The sequence below is a fragment of the Cyanistes caeruleus genome, chromosome Z (assembly GCF_971803275.1).
Source record: "Cyanistes caeruleus chromosome Z, bCyaCae1.hap1.1, whole genome shotgun sequence".
Lineage (NCBI taxonomy): Eukaryota > Metazoa > Chordata > Aves > Passeriformes > Paridae > Cyanistes > Cyanistes caeruleus.
In genome coordinates, this window is record NC_141732.1 from 74,032,895 (window position 1) to 74,054,868 (window position 21,974).

The 21,974-nt window shown below is 39.4% G+C and overlaps 1 protein-coding gene across 12 annotated transcripts in view; it reads left to right on the forward strand.

Annotated features, from left to right (window-relative positions):
- The window catches only part of KIAA1328 (KIAA1328 ortholog), a 172,675-nt gene that overhangs the window by 50,327 nt on the left and 100,374 nt on the right, over positions 1–21,974 (forward strand). For 9 of the 12 annotated variants that reach the window (XM_023944086.2, XM_086869909.1, XM_086869907.1 and 6 more), the window contains one exon: positions 19,860–19,990. In XM_023944086.2, the coding sequence (XP_023799854.2) occupies positions 19,860–19,990 (131 nt within the window). Of the gene's footprint in view, positions 1–2; positions 313–529; positions 771–19,859; positions 19,991–21,974 lie in introns of those variants that run through there. The other 3 variants (XM_086869912.1, XM_086869914.1, XM_086869913.1) reach the window with 2 other exon arrangements.

The following is a 21,974-nucleotide window of genomic DNA, read 5'->3' on the forward strand; positions in this document are numbered from 1 at the left end:
TTGCTCTTCTTATATTTGCAGATTAAAGGCTGGGATCTAGCTCCTGACCTCTCTTCCATGTGATTTTGAAGTGGTGTTCTGACATGCACAGCTCTCTGTTACATTACAATTTTTGTGTTCTCTCTGTCCTGTTCCCAAAGAAGTATCTATTTCCCTTGATTATTTTACTCAGAAGAATTGGCTAAGATACAACTTTCTTTCTTTCTCAGATAGTTCTCGAATCCTGATAAATTTCATGTGGCTCTGCCAGTAAGACTTGTGTGTTTGTCTATGTTCTGTTTAAAAAGCTAGAAATTATACATAAATTCCTTGGTATGTATTTGGGTAAGTTTCCCTTTTTATGGAAGAATGGCCTGTGACTTTGAGACGTTTTTGTTAATTGAGCTTGAAGCAGCCTTTAGTAGATTTAGCTTGAATTAATTGTAAAATTGCTCTTAATCTACTCACTAAAAATCAAAGGCACTACATTTAATTCCATTGAACACATCATGGTTTGAGATTGGATTGTTTTTTGTTTTTTTTCTTGTAGTGGTAACAGTTGATTTAAAACATTCTGGTGCATCTGTTTGGAGGGATTGCAGAAAGGCACAAAGACAAAGGGAACAGGAAGCGGAGCGGGGTTTTCTGTTTCCAGAGGGATGGTCCAGGAGTTGGTGTCTGTGGAAGGGTCAGTGTTGGTGACACGCTCGCCTCGTTTGTCGGAGCCGAGCTGTGTCGCCGCTCCCTGTGGCCACCAGGTGGCAGCGTTGGACAGCGAGTGCCGTGTCCAGGTACCGGGAATCAAATGATGGCTTTGGGCTTTCTTTTGTTCTCCTTCTTCCCCTCTTTCCTTTTATTTCTTCATTATCCTCTGCAGCCAGGAGCTCCACATTTGAACAAACTACAGGTTTCATCTGTCTCTTGCAGCGTTAATTTGTGAAAGGGTCTTGTTTTTGGCCACGGTGCAACATGCTAAGAAATCATTCTGAGAACAAAATTTCTTTGCAGGAGGATGCTAAGTGAGGGGAGACACTGCTTTTTTGCTTGGCTCAAAAAGGTTCTTTCTTATCCCAAACCACATATATCTGTCCTTCCTCTACCTACTTACAGTACAAAATGTCAACTGGAAAAAAAAATAAAAATTAGTTATAATGTAGCGGCAAAACTGTTGCCTGGAGAGTGTGCCTGCTGAGAGCCAGGCGCAATTTGGAAACAGTAATAAGTTTCCCTTGATAGGATTATTTTCACTCTGCTTTAAGGGGGAGAGAGGATGGAGAAGTGTTTGTTCCTAATGGGAATGCCCTTGAAAGAACAAGTAGATGCAATCAAGGGAAAACTATACATATTCTGCAGTTAAGATTGTAGTTCTTCTACAGTCTAGAATAGATTCAAGTTAAATTAGAAAAGAGGTGGATTATGTGCCTAAGTTCAGTGCAGCAGTACCAGCCCTGCAGCAAATGTCAGCATCTCAGCTGTGATGAGCAGTGTGTGGTGTTTGTGGCATGAGATTATTTTGGGGTCCTTAGTCAATGACTTCATTTATGTAGCTAGAAATACAAGACACTTGTATCAAATTCATATTATCCTTAATGCAAAGAATACATTAAGCATGCTTCCCCCCCCCCCCCCCCCCCCAATAATTGTAAATAAGACTCCCTCAGTTTTTTGGGGTAAGAATAAAAAAGTGTAGGTACATTGCATGTTCCACTCCGGATGTTTAAAATAATTTTTTGGTTTTGCTCCCTCCCCTGACAGTTTTGAATCCCTCCTGCCTTAAGGAAGTGGAATAAAAAAAAAATTGTCCATTTGTGGTAGTCTATAACTAAACTGGCTGCAAAATATGAGAAAATTCTTTTGGTGTTTGGTGTTGTACAGTTGTATTATGGGTGGTTTTTTTGCATGTAGTTAGGGTAGTTCTTTTTTCTTTGAAAATATATTGAGACTAAAGCGGTAGGCTTTGAAAATGGTTTAGAAATCATGAAATACTGGTTTCTCCCTTCAAAAAGAGTCCAGGTAGATGTGAAGAGAGGTGAAACTGGTGGGAATAGTCCTTCTCCAAGACACTGGAAGAAAATAAAAAAAGAGAAGGTACACAAAGTGATTTTTAAATATTTGTTATGTGTTCACATTGTAAATACCCAGTGCTGTAGCTTTGACACAGTCAGTATTGCACTGGGCCTGCTGGTAATGAGTGCTGTGACATTTATCTTTGCTTTTCTCACTTAGTTTGTACCTTCTTTACTTTAAATAATTCCTCATGAGAGAATCCCTGGTAAATCAGGGCTGCATATTCTGAGTTGCCTATTACATTAGTGTGAATCTGATGTATAATTCAAGCAAATCACTAGTAAAAGATTTAAGCCTTTGTCAGTTAGCTATAATGATTTTAGCCAAATTTCTACCTAGTTCACCCAAAGAAATGCTGATCTGTCTTGAGTCTTCCATACTCCTACAGTGTATGGAAGGTCTTTCCATTGTAAGCAAAATAAGAGGGATATTTTCCCTGAGCTCTGAGGAAGGTGGCAGCAGTACAAGTGGGTTCTACTAGTTATTTTCCAAAAGAAAGACTTTTCAGACTATTTGAATTACTGGTATGAGGCACTGGGTGGCTCAGATATGATCCATTTTAGTATTGATTAGTCTGATGTACATAAATCTGCTTTTGCTTTGATACCTGCTGCAGAAGTTTTCTCTGCTGCAGTGGTGTGGAGGCTCCCATGCACCAGACCAAGTTATGCTGTAGACTGCTGATTTTATCAGTCCTCTTTTGGGACTGAGATTCAGAAGTCTGCTCTGAAAAGCTGTTTTTATTCTGTTTTTATTCTTTATTCTGTTTTTGCAATGTGTTTTCTTCCAATTATTGTTTGCCCAATTCTTACTTGCTGGATGTGACAAATTTGAGAGTCCTGTCTGTGTATATTTCTGCAGGAATTTTAGCTTTTGTATGTTAAAAACAGTGCAAGGACACATTATCTAATATCAGTGTGAGGCTGACTGAATTAGTGCATTTTAAATTGAATATTGCTGGTACATAATAGACTTAAAGGATGAGATTTTTTTTTAATTGCTTTTGGTGCCATTTTCCTTCAATTTCAGTACAAGCTACAAGAAACAGAAAAATTTGTAAAAATTTTTTCAAACAAAGTCAGTTTTTGGTCAGTCAGGTTGTTTTTTTATGTGTTTTGTTCTGTGTTTATGGCTTTATTTTTTTCTGAATCTGTTGTCTTAACCCTTGCTAGGAAAGAAAATATTATTACTAGTTCTAGACTCATGCTAGGAGGGAAAAGATTTCTAATTCTGTGTTTGGCCTCAGACTCTTCAGCAAATGTGATCATGTTTTTTCAGGAGTGGGGGACTTCTGAAGAACTGTGAGGATAATTATAGTGTAGTTTAAAACTTGTCATTTAAATAAGAATGTATAAATCTGTCGAATTTGAGCATAAATTGATGAATTTGGTGTTTGGGTTGCATGTTACATGGAAAAGCTGCAAGGGCAGACATATCATTGACATCAGACAAGCTGGGCAAGCGCATTAAAAAAAAGCCTAAAACCCCAAATACTAATACTTCCCCAATGCAGCAGTATACAGATTCACCAGTGCCAATGAATATTGTTCTGCTAGTATATTTCTTATTTCATGCTTCATTTTCTCTTCTCCCAGAGCTAGAAGTGTCATAAAGTGTTTTGCATTCTAAGTACTAGGGATATAGTGTAGAGACAGTATTTACCATGTTCTAGGAAACAGTAGGCACACAGTGAAATTAAAAATTGAATAGACAGTTACACCTCTACTATTTTACAAAAGAAATTGGCAAAAAGTAAACATGTGGGCATGGGGAAGAAACGGTGTCTGTATGTGGATGACTTATTTTTTTTTTCCTCCATCCATCAGCACTGAGAGAGGCACTCGCCATAGTCAGGTCTGTACTTAGGCTTTGCATATTAGCCTTCACAGCAGTTAATGATATTTAGGTTCAGCCTAGCTATCAAGGAGCAGAGAAAAGAAAAAATGCAATAAAGAAGTGGCTCAGCTTCTCTCAAATGGGCTTTAATTGAGCTTTTTGTGATGAAAAGCTAATGCTATCTGTTTCCTAGAGATGACTAATTCTGTGTTCCAGTTGTTAACCGAAGAGATAGGACTGTAGTTAGAGACAGCTTGTACCAAAATATGGTAGCAGGCATTTGGTTGTTGACTAAAGGTTTTAAATATATTAAGTTATGCTGGAGGGGGAGGAAGAAAAAACTATCTGTTTTTGTTACAGGTTGTACATTTAGCTGTAACAAATAGGAACACTATGGCTGGTGCTAGACAAATATTTTTAACATGGCTGTTTCCTGCCCTAGTTCTTAGAACAGGAAGTAAACATCTGTATCAGAGAGGATTTGCTATTACCACTGATAATTGCAATGATTCTCTTCTGTGAAAGCTACTTAACTCCAACAGCATATTTAACTACGTATTTTAACATATTTGTATGGCATGCATACAAATAAGGTCTATTTTCAGTAGTATTCTATACCTCATTTTTGCATTTATCAGCTGTAATACATTCCAAGTACTTCTGTATATCATTGAAATGAAAGATTTTACTGCAACTTAAGAATGAACATTTATGCTTCCAGCTTCCTCCATTTTTTCGCCAAGGTTTCTTCAATCTAAATGTGGTGAGGTGCAGAAAAAGGATGGTCCCAGAGACCAGTGGTGTTCAAAATACCAGTGTCTGAAAGTGTTGCCTCAGATTGGTGGTCTTATTCAGGCAGAACAAATGAGAACCAAAAATGCAGATTATGTCAATAAGTCTGCACTTCATCTCTTGCTGAAGCAGGGAACATTACTAGATCTCATGTTGCTCTTCCTGATTAGCTCTTTCTGAAAAAAGTGAGCCTTTCCCGCTGTTGAGTTAGAGGTATCTGCTTTAACAATCACAGAGGAAATGTGAAGAAGTCAGACATTTAAAATTGGTCATAATGTTTATTTGTGAGTACCTTGTGCTTAGACCTGGGGAATTTCTTTTCTCATGAGAGTTTCAGTCTAGGAGGTGGCATATTGGCAGTAGTGTTCATTTTCTTCTTACACTACAAGCTGGAAGATATTTAGCTCACAGAACAGTACTTAAGTGTGGGTTTTATTTTTACCCCCCCATTTTACAGCCTTGAAAACTCTGGCACATTATAGGCTCTAAAAGTTACACAAGAGTAAATGTCTTTCAGTGTAGTGTAAATGGGAGGGGTTCTGTTTGTGAAAAAGGAAAACACAGGGAAATCTTCGTATCAGTTCCTGCATGTCTGAGTCTGCAGTGAGCTTCAAAGGTCTTGCATCTGAGGAAAGTGATGACATGAAGGAAGTGTTCTGTGTGGAAGATCATGTAGAGATCAAGAGAATTGGAAACGAAGTCAGCAAAGTAATATTTCTAAAGAAAGCCTTGTATAAGAGAGAAAATAGAAGACAGGTTGGAAACTGTGTCTAATATGAAAGGTTTTAGGAACAGAAGGCATGAAGGTGAGAGCTGAAGGAGGAACCAAAAGGAACAGTTATGGCCATAAATATGTCATGATGACTGTAGCAGGACATGAAGTGAAACTGAAAGAGAAGCTGGGTTTTGTGGGACTGAGTGAGGAGTGGATCATGAATTCCTGTGTAAGGTACTGGGCAGAGAGCTGTTACCTCACTGTTGAGGTGAGACTGCATCTGTGAGCAGCTGTCAAAATTGAGGGCAGTGCTTGTACTGGGGGCAGTTCTGTTATTCCATACAACATTTCCCTTGGGGGATACGTGCACAGCCCTTTTGATTTGGCCCTGATTGCAGCAGAGGCTGCTTATCTAAGTGAAACTCTGCACCAACAAGCCTGCTGTAAGCATCAAGCCTCACTGACAGAGCTATTTCTAGCTCTTCTGGTTGTGAGAAAGGTGGCTCTTACTCTCCCAATCAGTATGCTGCTGAGTTGCATGGCCTATGGCTATGTGGACTGAAAAAATACTGAAGAAGTCCAAACTTCAGCATTCATCTTGAGATTGAGAGGTAACTAAAACTTTTTGTCCCTGTCCATCTGTTTCAGCACCAGAACTTCCACTGAAAATAAAAATTTGTGTTAAACATAATTCAGAGCCTTATAATAAAACATGTCACATGGTTAACCTTTAATACAATGTAGCATTTAAAGAATAGTTTGCATCTTTTGCTGGTAAATTACTACATAAATATTTAGATTAGGTGTGAATAGGAATGTGGCATTATTTATGGATCCATATTTCTCTGGCATTTCAGATGCATGGTTGTTTTGCTCCTTAATAAATGCAGACATTAAAAGAACAAGCATACACAAAGTGCTAATTTTAAAGCTTTGCAGCTCAGGGGAGAAAAATCTCCCCATGTTTTGTTAGAACTGCTTGTTGTCTCCTTTTGCACAATAGAGAGAAATCTTATAGAACACTAGAAGTTGCATTAAGCTCCTTTATTTCTGATACTTGTCATGGAGTGACATGTCTCACCTGCTAGTGCAGATTGGTAGCAGAGCAACCTGTCAGATCTGAAGATGTTTTGGTGCTGTCTGCTCCTTCCTGCTTCAGAGGCAGATGTGTTATGGTACAGTTACTGCTTTAATTTTTGTCCTTATTTTGCTTCAGTTCTTTCTCAGCTGAATCCTTGGAAGGGGAAGGCAAGAATATATGAAATGTCTTACTCATGAAAACTCATGAAAAAAAGAGGAAAATGCACATCCCTTTTTTCCTGGTTTAACTAGGGATTGGACTGTTAGGGAGACTGCCCAGAAAGCCACATCAGCAGCATGGAGTGCAACAATTCAGAGAATGGTGCTGACAGAATGGCACTCCAGGCCCCTGTGGAAGCACTCTCAGGTCTGATACATGTGGGTTTTCTTACTTCTGTGAAGTCTTGTAAATCACGTACCTTGTCTGTATCTCAGCTTCCCCCGTACCAAATGTGACCTTCCCTGCAGAGTGAGCATACAGGGGTAATGACAGTAAGTCTGTTGATAGCCAAAAGCTGTTGAGATACTGCATTCCATTTTAGATGGAAAAGTGTTTCCTTGATCCGTTGAAATTAAGGAGAGGTACCGAGCAGCTCTGCTGCAGTTTTGGCTTCTAAATTAATCTTGCACTAAATAAGTTAAATGTTTGGGGGCTGTTACTCCTCCACAGTCTCCATGATGTCTATCAAGGAGAAAATCTGACTAAATATTCCGTATTTTTGTGCCCTTTGTCTTCTGTTTTGAAATTCTGGGAGGAGGGTAGCTGTCTCTATTTATTTATTTTGTTTCTTTAATTTTGTTGTAGTCCCTTTCCTGAAAGCCAGTGACTTCTAGTCCAGGGTCCTTGCAAGGTATTGACAGACAGTAATTTTTCTTTCTTTCTTGTTGGCAGGAAATAGGCATTCCCATGTAGTTTGGTATGCAGGTTACCTTGATCACCTCTTGGTCTGGAAAATCCCCTTAATTTCTCTGATTTTTCTAAACCCCTGATATATAAAACCTTTCAGTGTTAGACTTTTTTTTTTTTTTTTCCTTATGTTGTGTTTGGTTGGATGGGTCAGAAATTTATTATAACCATGGGAATGTATTTGACAAGAAAGCCTATTCCATTCCTGAGTTGACTAAGCTCTTCTAAGCATCCGTGGTGATCCCTGCATTATCAGCAGTTGCTGTATGCATGGAGTCATCTCACTGTGATTCTGACTGCATTGCAATAAGTAAAGAATTTGCCAAAGAACTATTTGCTTACTCAAATATTAATCCTGTGAGAGGAGTATATCTGAAAGTATCATTTTCTTGCTGCCAGTAACTGTCTTTATGCAAACTCTTCTCAGCTATTTTTTCTTCTGATGAGCACTTCTGAGTTTAGATTCAGGAATTTCTGTCTTCAGGAGTAACAGCCCTCCAGCAGTAATACCCTTGAGGCTAGCACATAGCAATCTTTCTTTAAGATGAATGGAGAACTATACTGGGAGGGAAAAAGTCATAGCTTTGGGGAAGAGGTTTTCTCTATTCCCCACCAATACCTTGGACTTCCATGGTCCATATACACCAGCTGTGTACCTTGGTATGCTCTTTGTAAGAAGCCAAGAAGACCTCCAGGATGGCAGCTATTCTTTAGTGGTAATAAATGTAAGGATTTAGGGATGAGTGTTTTTTTCTTGCAGGAGCTAGCAACTTCCAAGACATCATGACTACTTTTACCTGCAAAAAGCCTGAAGTTCATTGTGAATGGGTCACTCTGGCCTGTCCTAGCAAATAGCATTTTATGATACAAAATTAATCAGAGTGAACATCTATATCTCCAGGAAAAGAAGAAAAAAATCCTAGGAGCTGTACATTTGGCCTGTGGAAGTTAAGTCTTTGCTATCTGTACTTCCCAGGAGAACCATTCCAGGTCATTAATTTTCTTTCTCTTCAATAAGCATTAACCATTTGATTTGAAAACCTTTTTGTTACCATGGGGTGGCTTCAGAAAGTAAGGTGTGAGGGAAAGGGAATTTTGTAAACATGCTTTCTGACAATGTACAAGGGGTAGCAGTTCTCCTCAGATGGTTGGAGAAGAGGTATCTTCACTATTCTCAGAATGTTTCAGTGTGTTTAAGTTACAAACTGTAGTATGATGAAAACATCAAGCATGGGTGCTGTGTTAAAATACAGTCAGTGGCTGCAAGCATGTAGCAAAGTATAAGGGCAGGATAATACTTGTCCCCCAAGTCTCACAGTGTCCAGAAACTTGTAAATAAAAACTGCCATCAGAAAGTTTCTGTGTTTGATAACACTGCATGATGGTGGTGGTGGTGTTTTGAAGAATTTGTTTACCTGAGTCCCTATAAACATTTGCAGCCTTGTGTGGAGAGCAGTTCCATAGCTTTGGGGAACTCAGGAGGCTTGTAGACACAAGTGCATTTTCTCTGTCCTGGAATGTTTGCAAATTCATTACAGTTCATTCAAGAATAGAGGGCCAACCTGCAGCCTTTGGTCTCCTTTTTGGAGAACATAAAAGTGGGTATTTTTCCTCCCCTGCATATAATTTTAAGGTACGTTGTTCTGGCCTGCACTGGTATGTCTGTGGACACAAAGGAATGCAATCTGGGAAAGTGTTCTACGGTTCTTAGCTTAGAGCTTCTTTTTCTTCTCTGATTATCCTGATCTGAAGACTTTAAAAGTGCCTCTTAATTTGAGGAGCTGGGGGTCATGTTGCCTACTTCTATGTCTCAAATTGCCAGGAGGAAAGGATACTATATTATTCATTAGGTCGGGAAAGCAGAAGTTTCCTGTCTTAAAATATTTGTGTGGTCTGGGTATGAGGGAACCAAAATCAAGGAATGAAATCCAGTGTGTTGGCAAAACAAATATTTATTTTAAATTTCTCCCAGTTTTAGACAGCCCTGTTAACCTACCCATGTCTCAAATTTTGAGTTGTGAGGCTTATTTTTGGGTACTGCAAAAAGAGCCCATCACCAGGAAGAGCAGCAGAACACATCCTGTTTCAGGCAATAATATTTGATTCCTGAGTGCTGTAAATGATGTAGAAATGTGCATGTATTAATGAGGGGTATAATAGGTTTGAGTGAAAGTGGGAGATAAGATGTGTTAATCTTGTATATTAAATAGTCCTACAACAATGAACCTTATAATGAGGCTGTTATTAAATCTTTCCTTCACTGGCCGCAGTTCAGTAAAACCAGTGCTTCTGAGTTTGGCATGTTGAAAGCCAGATTTCACAAGAAAGGACCAACTTCATGAGATCTTTGTCATTTTGAAGTCCTTACCACATTAGAGATGCATACAGCACATGGTGGAAAATGATCTTTCCAGCACTTCATTATGTAATATTTTCCCTTTTCTGGGTTTGAGGACACCTCTCTTAATATTAGTGTGCTGGTATGGAGTATGTTTTGACCTCAACTGTATCTTAGGAAAAGGAGCGCTGCGTTTCTCTCATCTGCATCATGCAAACAGATTGTGTTCTAACAAGGTTAGAAAGACTGTCAAAATAGCAATAGTCTTAAAGGAAAAAAAAAATTATCTAGAATGATCTGTGATTTTTACATTCGGTGCTCTTCTAGCTATAGTGCTGAAGACTGTTCCATAAGAAGGGCAAGATTCCTTGGTTCCCTGGTATTTATTTTTTTTCTATTTTTGTCCAGCAACATTTACAGATTTTTGTCTTGCCTCTTGCACCATTTGCCAATAATCAGATTAAAATCTGTATGCTGCTGTCTGATGATGTTCTAGTTTAAAAAGGAAATAAGAAAGTTTAAAAACCGAAGCCTGATGCCCCACTGTTGGAAGATGCAGAGTTGCAACCACTTTAGAAGCAGCAAACAAAAACTTTCCCTGGCATCCAGGTTTCCTTTCCAGTAAGGACCCAAATGAGGACTTTCTCATTCTGAAGGTGGTGGGAGCTTGGCTGAAGGAGAGATTGCTTTTCTCCATCAGCATTATTCCCCTTTGAGGGTAAGGAAAAGTTCAGTGAGAGATATCAAATATATAAAATTAAGAGTCATGATTGACTTTTTCCTGCAAGTAAGCAACAAGAGACACCATTGTGTATTCACAGGTGATACCCATTCTGATAGGAACCAAGACCAAACCTGATTTGCTTAGTTATAAAATGAGTTGATGTTTTGTGATCTTACATTCTCATTCCCTGCAAAGCAGACACTGTTTTGATTTACTATGCATGTTCTTTAATTCAGATGGAGGTGCTGTAGCTGTGCTCTCAGTAAGTTCAGCTTTTATATTCCATTTCTCTTTTGCCCCTTCATCCCCTTTTCTCCATGCTTCTGACTCCAAGCTCACACTTACCCTGTTAAATAACTCCTCTTACTGTGCCTAAACATAAGAGGCTGAGCATCCTTTCACAGATACCCCAATTCCCACCTTATCTCTTCTTGGGCTTCTGCCAGGAGCTCCATTGTCAAATTAGAGTAAGGAACATGTCTATTTTAATATCGAGTGGTACTGAGATGACAAATGGCTTTGTGTAAACGGTAACGCTGGCTACTGTGAAAAATTTCTTAATTCTCACAAAGGCCTGCAACTAAAACAGCAAACATTCCCAGCGACGGGTGTTTCATGTAAAGCCGTGACCAGCTCTGCGGGTGGGGCAGAGTGTAATTCGAGGAAGGAGAGTAGCAGGAGGACTGCACGGCGGATTTTAACATTTCAAAGCGATGTTTTTCGGGGGGGAAAAGGAACCCCGGGCGTTTGCCCGGGCCGGGCAGCGGCAATACCCGGAGCGGGCACACGGTGGCGCCGCAGCCCCACTTTTGGCGCGGCTGGGGCCGGTCAGTGCCGCTGCCGGCGCTGCAGATGCACATATGGCACAATATTATCATTTTATGGTTACAATTATGAGCAATTTGATACAAAATGAAAGCTAAATTATGCAGTGTTCCTTTTATTTGTTTAATTTTGCGCTCTAAATATGTAGAAGGAAAAATAGTGCCGGTTTTGTGTGGATGGTGATAGGTACAATGCCTCCTTTTGGCTTCGTGTTCTCACACAGCACAGGTTGTGATTATTTTCTCTCGTACATGATGAAATGTGTGGCGTTGTTCTCAGGTGCTGGGTCTGTTTCGCACAGAAATTATGTATGTCTGAATCTCCAGGCTCCTTCCTTCCATAAAAAATGCATGGTACATTTACTGGCGGGTAGACAAATATATAAGTAACAAGTTCCTTCGCAGTTTCCAGTGGAAGAGGCTGAGTAGTTGTGCCGTTTAAGCAAATGCCAAAGGAAGTCTTTAAATTCTTAAAGTCACTGTAGTCGTTGGCAGAGCTCCTCTGAAAGGAGCAAGTATGTTCTGAAAAAATTCCTTCTTGCCAGTGAGGAAAATCTCACGGTTACTGCAGTTCTTAAGCTAAAAGTAAAAATTTTCAAGGCCCATGCCAGGACCAGTATCTTGTTACAATGATCTGTGGGGTCTGTATTTTGTGTATTCAGGTTCATAGTTTTTCTCTCATCAGATCTCCTATGTTCATTATTATGAAAATGCATATTTTTTTGCCAGTATGTATAGCAACATAATTTGTCTTTTGTGTGTTATGATTTTCCTTCCTTTTCAGTAAAAGAAAGTTGTTAGCCGAGCCAGGCTGTAACATAAATCTTTGTTTTATTTTTTTTTTTTTCTTTGCTTGTAAGTATTCTTTTGTTTGTATTAATGAAGATAAGGCTGGAGGTGTGCTTTCCACTTGGAATAGAAAATGCGAACTCTGAGATGGTATTTGCATTATCAATCCAGGCACATCTGCTGGCATATGATGGCATGTGATATTTTTGTCCTTACCCACCTTTGAACGAGAGAACATGGCAGATAAGCTGTCCAGTTTGATTGGCATATCCTGTGGAAAGGATTTTCAATGCATAGGATCAAATCCTGTACCCTAAACTGCTTTTGCATTTTGAAAGTATGTTAGAGATTTCTCTTAGTTCATCTGCTATATTGGGAACTAGTTTTAGGTTTAAAGGCTTTCCTTGCTCTCATCAAATCATATGGGCCATCTTCTTCTTTGGCCAATTTTAGATGCACTATATTTGCATTGTGCATCTCAATACTTTTTCCAGAGTGTTAAAGCAAACTTAGGAATTTCATCATCGGTGTGGAAGAGAGCATCTCGGTAGATGATATAAAATTTAGGCTGTCTATAAAAAAATTACAAATAATAGGATAAAAAAAAAGAAACAGGATAAATCATACTGGTGAGTTTAACCAGGGTAGGAAATCTTGTGTCTTTTGCTGCTTTTTCTTTGGGATCAGTTTTAACAGTGGCTCTACAGGTGCTATAGGTGGAAATGGAAAGATTTTTTTTTTTTTTGAAAATGACTCTACAGCTGTTTAGGAAACTGTGTTTTTTGTTTCTGTTCACTCCTGACATCTGTGAGTCCAGAGACTAGATTTGAATTTGAAGTTTTTTGTGTGCTTCCTGAAAGTGCCAAAGGACTGCCCTGGCTTTGTCCCTAACTTTCTTAACTCAGTAGATTTTCTGTAGCTATAGTAGGTAACCATAACTTAACTAATTTGTATGCACCATATGCAGTCTCGGCTCACTTCAAAGTGTAATCAAGTCATGAACTAATTACAATACCATATTCCCAAAGAATGTAAATTTAATTTCCCTTCAAACAGAATGGGAATGTATTAAGCAATTCCTTTATATGAGAGCTGTGGCATTCAACGACATAATGCTGATGCTTCAAACAGAAGTAAAGTTCTTAACTTTTGTGGACCTTGTGACCTTTTTCCCTATGCATCTTCCCTTTTTATTCTTGTGTCTTCAGTTAATTTACTGACTGGATAACAACATTAAAATATTCAAGTGTAAATTAAAATGTAACTGTTGGGCTTCAGATTGGAGATCACTCTGTCTTATTGTATGTGACTTGCTTCTTTATAGTGTTTTCAGAATTGTGCTTCCTAAGGCATTTGGATCAGAAGGAAATTGTGTTTTGAATTGAAGGCTCATAAGGTTCAGACTCTCACCAGATGATTTCTTTAATACATCGAAAAGTGTATGTGCAGAAAGTTCCCTACAGGTTCTTAGCATCACTGTGCCAGGGAGTCCACATAAACTCAGTTATATAAGAACGAGCAAAGTGAAGTTGTTCATAAAACATTTTATTACCTTCAGTCTTTGCAGCAACTTCAGAGTTTAGATAATAAACCTTCACAGAAGTTACTAGTCTCTACCCTTTCTCAGAACAAAGATTCACATAGAGTCAGACCACTTATTTATCTTAATTTTAAAGGCAGAAGAATCATGTTAGGGTTGACTTTGATCCGTGCCTGGACAGTCTGATTTCTAAAATGCAGTCCTGTTGCATCTCAGTCTTCTGAGATGAGTTTGTCAAAGCATAAGACTGTATGTATTAAACACAAGTAGTATTTTAAAATTAAATGTGGGTCAGCTTCCAATGAAGTATGTAATTGTTAAATGCTAAAGGAAAGAGCTTAGAATATCTTAGTTTATATTTTAAAGTGCTCCTTTTAGATGTTAATTCATTAATACCAGCAGTTTATTTTTATTCATATGACTTTTCATATGTAAGTAGTTGAAGCTGCATTATTTTAATCCTTTCTTTAGTTAGGAAGAAAAAAGCCTGCAGGTGGAAATCAGAATGACATACATATTGCTTCTTTCCCAAAAGGCACGGTATCTCTCTCCTATTGATATGCAAAATATTAAGGCAGAAAATAAACCCCATTGCTTTACGTGTCAAAATACTGTGAAAAATATATGCTTGGGTGATGCATGAAAAAAAGGTGTGGGTCCACTTCAAACTGAACACACTTGTAGTGGAATTTACCACCTGTCTTTGGGGCTCTGCAGACTCTAAATTTGGTTCCCTTGTACTGTGGATGTTCAGATGTAGCTTGAGCCTTAATTGTAGCTATAGGGATAGCACTGTTTGGAGACCCAGCTACGTGGGTCTTAGCCTTCGCCTGAGTTTGGTGAAGTGCTTTCTTACTCTTGCAGCATTCTTTCAAGTAATTTTTGGGCTACTAACTGTACAGTGAAATGCTGTAGTAGTACATGTTGCCACAGTTATGGGAGCAGTGGTGTATCTGTTAAGCAGCTGTGAGCTTGCTGTGGCATTCTTCAAGTGCCAGGCACAGGAAATGTTGTAGTGTTGCTGTTGCTGCCAGAAAAATCCCAACCCCCAAACCAACCCTATGAAAACATCAAGGCAAGGTAAGCTAGATCAGGCATGTGGTGCTTGATGATGTGCTGCTGGGATTGTGCATGGCTCCTTGAATGAGTCTGGCGCACACACCTGCTTGGAGAGCATGCAGACAAGCTCAGTCTGCCTTCAATTGATCTGACCAGGTTTTTCTTGAGAGACTGAAGACCTCTCAGAGCTTAGTGTAGCTTCATCCACTGTCAGTGGCATTTCCTCGGCATCTCCTTGCTTGTCTAGATTTTCTCACAGCATTTGTCTTCAAGGGACTACCTGAGGAGGTGGAAAGAGTTGAGACTGCTGAAAATGCCAACATGATGATAACAAGTCAGGTTTCCAGATACATGTCCTTAAGCAGGCATTTAAAAAGACCAGTGCTTTGTGGCTACTGGGTCATGATTGCACATGTCAAAAAACTTTATCACATCACAGAAAGTTTCTTTTATCTCTACCACAGAGTTCAAGCTAATGCTGTCTGATTTGAATTCCAGTCCAATTTGTGTGTGTTTGACTTTTTCTTTCCTTTGATTGCTTTATTCATCTTTGCATATCTCTGTAATAGCTCTGAGTCTCTAGAGAGTCTTCCATTGGATATGGGGGCTGATGGGACTGCAGCATCTGGTGACTGAAGATGGAGATTCAGCTCCTGTGTTCTATTCTGGCCATGGATCAGAGAATGCAGCCCTGAGTGAAAGGACAGTCCAAGCTGAAGCTGCAGTCAGGGACTACAGGAATGAGTCATCACTAGGCATCTTGTTTGATGCTTGGGAGGTCTGTTAGGGCTTTTCTGCATGGGTGAATGCAGGCAAACTCAGACTCTGAACTAACCAGTTGTAAGATCAATCTGGTCTGTTAGTGCTGTGCCTGGGCTGTGCTAGTTTTCCCTGCAGCTGCATGACACATGTCCTGGAGCTGGCTGGAGGAGTGTGGGGCTGCTGGGCTGCACCTGTGTGCTCAGACATTCCTGAAGACTCCCTGGGACATAGTTTTCCCGTGTGTAAAAAGGGAACAATAGAGCTGCTGGCTGTCCCAAAAATGCGCTTGGCAAACCAGTGAGGAAAGTGTCACTAGGTGGTGAGTTCTCACAGAGAATCTGAAAATACAGAAGGACCTTTTTTATTAGATTGGTTGCAAAGAATCTGGTTAGCTGTGTTCTCTTCCCTTGCTAGTAGCTTCTAGAAAAGTTTTTTCCAGCCTCAGTTTGCTGTGATTGGAAGCTGCTTTAAATTTATTTTTTTCCTTTAATAGAATGAGATAAAACTAAATATTTCTTCTGAAATGACAAAGGCCCCAAAGAAATCTTCTTTCTAAGGAGAAGATTCTTTGTCTTCTGGTTTGGTTGTCTTCTACCCTCTTACAAAAAAAGGTATAAGAAAAGCAGAATTTGGGTAGGTAGTCCTCATGGATGTTGGCTTCATTTGGAAACCTGTACCTGAAGAGGCTAGTAGTTGTTTGAATTGCTGCAGCATGAACATTGATGGCTTACACAAGCATGTGAAGGCTGATGTGTAGAATTCTAGAGCTTTTTAGGTAGAAGCTGGATGCTCAAAACTAAAACATTTAATATTTTAAGCTGGGCTTCACTTTTACTCATAACGATGGTGGAAGCAATAGACTGGGAACAATGAAGGAATTCAGTGGGTGTGCTGGAGACTAGCCCTTCTCCCAGTTTCTGGGGAAACAGGAGCTTAGTTTTTTTTTTCTACTTCAGCCTGTGGGAGGCCGACAGTATTTCCAGCAACGAGTAAGCTGTGAGTAGTTGAGGTAGCCAGGGAGCAGACTTAAAGGCCTGAGGATTAAGAGTGGAAGGAAGAGGTTGAGACTTTGCAAGGTGGATAAAAACGTTCCCAGACAGGTGACTGTTGCTGGAAGAGGTGTCCTCTGCTTGCAGCTCCATTCCCTCTGCTTGCCTTGTGCCAGATCTTATGCCTGGCTGTCCTTTTTCCTCACTGGAACAGATTGCTCAGGTCCAGAGTGAGGGATCTGGGGGGCAGCAGAGCTGGTGTGGATGGAACGAGTGAGTGGGAGAGTATCTCTGGAAGCAATTGAACATTAGGTTGGCTGTGCCTTCTTGTGAAGCTTCATCCAAAGGAAAAGCTCTTTGTTTCCTGCTGGGCTCCCTGGACATCCATTCCTGGCTTCTGTAAGCATGTCACTACTGTGTGCTGGCAGCCCCTCCTCTCAAAGCCAACTCTCTCCACTGAGGTTATTATCTCTTAAGAGCCATAAATGAGCTCTTAATTCTTTGACATACATTCAGTGAAAAAATTAACTAATTTAGTCTATAAAATATGTAGTACTTGCAGTATGTCACGTAAATGTGGCTGTTGAAATCCTAACCTTTGCATTTCTAATTTTATTTTTTTGTTTTCCCCCCACCACATACAACCTTGACACTTTACTAATAAACTGCGTAAAAAATATTACTCTAATACATTCAAATGCATGCTTCTTGGACATAAAACTACCTTTCAGTGAAATGCCAAGTACCACTTCTCCCAGGTAACTAACATCTTACAAATCCAATATTTGTGCTCCTGAACACATGAAGAATTACAAAATATGTCCATTTAGGTATGTTGCTTTTTTTGGAATGCAAATCTGTAGGACTTCTCCAATACTGTTTTTTCAACCTTACAACTTTATTTTTTTTTTTAAGCAGATTATGGAAATATTTCTAATGTGTACGTCTGTCCAAAGGCTGTATTGCCTTAGTAGATGCACGATCTTCTTATATCTGAATGACTTAAATAGTTTTGTGGCAGTGTTGTGTATTGCCTGGCTAATTTGTAGAAGAAAAAAAAGGAGATCATCTTGCTGCTTTTAGCAAAAACTTCATAGAATGAGACAGTAAGATCTAATATTAAGGCTTTTTTTTTTTCTTAAGAAGATATTCTGCAGTAAATTTTTGAGAATCGCCATTCTTACAGCTATTCTGCATATGTCTCAAATGAATGAACTATTTTTTCATATTTGAAGCTCCATGTTTACTTAGTAAGCAAAGCAGGGCTTTAAACTCTTGGACTGGTGGTGGCTGTAACAATACTTTGCTTAATGTAGAGTGATTGTGTGAATGAACAAGGTTTTAATCTTCTAATACAGAGAGTTTTACTGTGGCTGACTAAATCTCACAATAATTTCAGGGACATCTCAGCCACCATTCAAGCTCATGTGAGCTATTGCCCTTCCCACTCATCATCACAGAACTGGCCTTTCGACAGTCAGGATTTGCTTGCATACTTTGCTAATGTTAATTTTGCTTGTCCTGCTTTAAACTGTATTTTGAATAAATTTGGCAGCCACGTGCAGGAGGAGGTGGCGGCATCACGTGTACCGTGAGGGCTCGGCAGTCTGTAAAACACAAATATTTTAAATGGTGTCAGGGAGTGTGGGCAGTCTTGCCTGGCTTTCCAATAGGACTGACACTAACACTGTGGCAAGAGTGAGGATGGCTGCCTGGCCATCACTCGTGTGCCCCAAGGCTGTTTTAGGCTGCTTGTTTCTGGTGCCATCAATGTGCTAGCTGGAGGGAGGAGAGGGCAAAATCTGTTTTGTGGGGAAGGGGGTTGCTGGAAGCAAAGTGAATTAAGAGGACTGTAAAAAATTGATAAAGATAGATAGGACTGTCTGTTTTTATATTCTGCCACATAACATGGGTTTAAATGAATTTCCCTATAATTTGTCTTCAAATACCAACATTTAACTCTTAGGCTGTATAAATGGAACTGGCTTTTGCTAGAGTAAAATTCATGCCCTGCGTCCAGGCTAATATGTTCACCTACTATAAACATTACTGCCTATGGTTACAACTGGAATAAAAAATTCCTTTTATATACATCATAGCTGGCAGAGACTCCTGAGACCACCACAAATCACTTCAGCCTTTTGGTGCTCTCTGACGAAATGAACTGAAATGTTAAACAGCTCCAGCTTTAGGCAGGCTGGCTCTGGAAAGCAATTAGCTTGTTAAGACCATTGTTTGTACCCTCCCATATTTCCAGGTGCTGAGCAAAGGTGTTATGAGAACTCTCCTGATTGATTTCAGCATTGGGGTTTATTAACCTTCCATTCCTTCCTAAAATGTTTTGCTTATTCTCTCGGTAGCATTTTATTTAAAGGAAAGGAAACCAGCCAAACAACAACAAAAATGAAGCCCTGGTGAGGCCACCCCTCCTGGAAAGGAATAAGAAGAAAGGGGGTGGGGGGAAGGGAAGGCAACAAAACCCAACTGAAAAAAAACCCTTAGGGTCATAACAGGGAATAACAAAGCAGTGAGTTATTTATGCAGCCATGATTGGCAAAAGTGATTGCAACATGAATTTGCCCAGAAGCAATGATTAGATCATAAAAATGTTAAGGAAATCTGTAACTCAACACCGTTTTAAAGATTGAAGAAGTTTTTGTTCCCTACCTTAATTGCAGTGACTTGTTATTAAAGTATTTATTCAGAGTAATCTCTTTGGACAGCGAGCCCTTATCCCATCTGCATGCATAATTAAAAGTGAGGGGGGAGAGAGGGGAGCATAAATGGTTTACCATGCTACATGAGCAAGGGAGGGAATTACACAATGACAGGTGAAGAGCAGATTTATTTCCTGTTGGAATTTCAATGCTGCAAGCAAGGCAGGACACTGTTGCTAATATACTTGCAAACACCACAGTTGCTTGCTTCTCCAGATTACTGTCCAAAAATTATTGCTGGTCTGTAAAAGGCCTGTAGCACTGCATCTGTGGCTGTGGGGTTTTGAGCCATTGGCGCTCAAGCAAAGAGATTGGATTTGGGTATGTGGGCTTGTGAATCGATGTCTGTGCTTAAAAATGGACTATTTACTTACTTGGCTGGCTATTTATTTATTTATAAATAAACATTGGTAATGGCTGGCTTTGCTGAATACAAATAAGAGGGTTGTAGTTGTTCCAGCTGAAACAATGTCATCACCTGCCTCCTGCTGCTGTCCCTTTTCTGATGATAAAAGAATTTGGTGCAATTCTTCTTCTTCCACTCTGAGTAGGAAGAAGGTTGTACTTGAACATTAATCTTTCGGCAGATTTATCATCATTAGACGCTACTCAAACACACGGTATCTGTTTTTAAATTGAACTGTTATGGATCTAAATCAGGTTTACACAGAATAAGTTGGTATATATTTGGCTATAACTGTTCACTAAAGAGTGTTTTTCCCTTAACTTCTGATATCTCACCCCTGCAAAAGCAGTACAGAGAATGCCAAGAACTTTTGAGCCTCTATCAGAAGTACCTGGCTGAGCAGCAAGAAAAACTATCGCACTCCCTTTCTGAACTCAGTTCTGCCAAGGAAAAAGAGCAGCAGAAGGTAAGCTCTTTTTTGCCATCTCTTTTTTTATTTTTTTTTAATGACCTAGTCAAAACATCTTTTAGAGTCTGAGTGTGTATTATCTTACATCATAAAGTGTCGAATACTGTTTTGTGATTGGTTTTCTGTGAGTCCTTGCCTTAATATGTAGATGGTAGGAAAACAAAGAAAAATGCCCAAACAAGTTTTGGGTCAATAGAATGGGTTAAACTAATTGACCATGTTGTAACGGAGTAGGAATCATGGGAACACACACCTTTACAAAGGAAAAAGTTAGGATGCTGTTCTGCTTTCTGTTCTGTTATTTAAACAGGAAAATAATTGCAGTCACTGTAGATATAGCCTTTCACATTTTCAGTGTGGCTTTTGATGATTGAAAAGGGCATTACAGATGATGTATTTGGTCAATAAGAGCTTTCTCAAGTCTGTAAAGCAGCTCATCTGATTTGAGCTATTTATAGAAGACCTATAGTTCTATATGCAGTAAAACCAGAAAACGTTGACTAGGGATACATGTTAAATTAAGTGGTAAAATGTTTCTCTGATGTAAGTGCCCAAAGCCTTGAGAATGTGGTTGCTTGAGATTTTCTTCTGGTAGCTAGGTGATCGGTTTGAATCCCTGCTGATGGCAAATTATACCCTGGAGGAGAAGACTGCCTATGCAAGTGCTCTACCCCGTGTTCTTGCTTTCTGTTCTCTGGTAGCAGCTTCCATCTGCAGATCTCCAGAATCCATCCTACCTAACACCTTTTTGCAGAGGTTATGCCCTTGATCCCCTCTTCTGCTGGAACAGTCTTAAAGGCTTATTTATAAAAGGGCTAGAAGAAAAGTCATCAGCACAGAGTATCCAAAAGGAGGCCTGATTCTGGCATCTCAGTGGTTCCCTGCTGTGAGACTTACACAGTTAGATCCTGCTTTTCAGGAGACTGTGCAGGAAGGAGTCTTATAATTCTCTCAGGAAGCAGGTAGCAATACTCTGTGACTTCACTGGCATCAGGAATGCTTTTTTTTTTTTTCTTGTCCCGATGATATGTTTTTTTAGCTCTATTTCAGCATTTTTTTTGGTCCAACATTGTTGGACATTAAGCTGTTTGTCAGCCTCTTAACCTTTTATAAACATTTCATTTCCATTATTTTCTGTTTATATCTGCCATCCATTTTTGTGATGGCATTGAATTCAAAACAATAATGTCCTTCCAGAATGGATGATGTCTGTGTTGCTGCTTGTATGGCATGCAGCTTGCTGGGGAATCTCCATGGAAAATAATCCAGATGAGTCCATGAAGTCCAAAAGCACTATGGTAGCTGTGTTTTGGTGATGCCAATCTGTCTTTCAGGTTTTGCCCTGAATATTTCATTTCTAGCCTTTCAACTTTAAATACATTTATGCTATATTATGTTAGCCCTTAGTACTTAGGGATCCAGTGTCATCACTTCTATAGGACAAAGGCATGGAAGCAGATAATAGGAAACCTTTAGTCCACTGACTATCAAATTAGTTCAACAATCCACATTCATCTGCTCTTGTCCTTCTGTCCTCCTAATCACTCTGTCAGTGTATACACAGAGACTTCATTAATACTGTTTTCTAGTTTCATGTTCAAAGTTCTATTAAGCTTGTCTTTGATTCTGTTATTTCTTCTCGCTATACTTACAGGTACTTTTGTCTGCAAATGCAAATTCAGATATTATATTGGAGTTTGTCTTGACATTTTATTTATGGTTACATACTTTACAGGTCCAGCCTAGCAGGTTTGAAATTACCCTAGTCCTCTTGTTGAGTGCAAAGCATGGTAGGCATAGATAAAAACCTGTTAAAACATGCTTCAACTGGTTTTTCTTATAGCGTGCAAAATGGTTCTGATGTTTCTAGCCTTCCTCTTCAATTTTCTTGTTCTTTGCTTTTGGCTTTATAAATTATTACCGTTTTTCACCCAAACTAGCACTTTGTGCTGTGTTTCTCCTCACAGTCTAGAAACTGTGG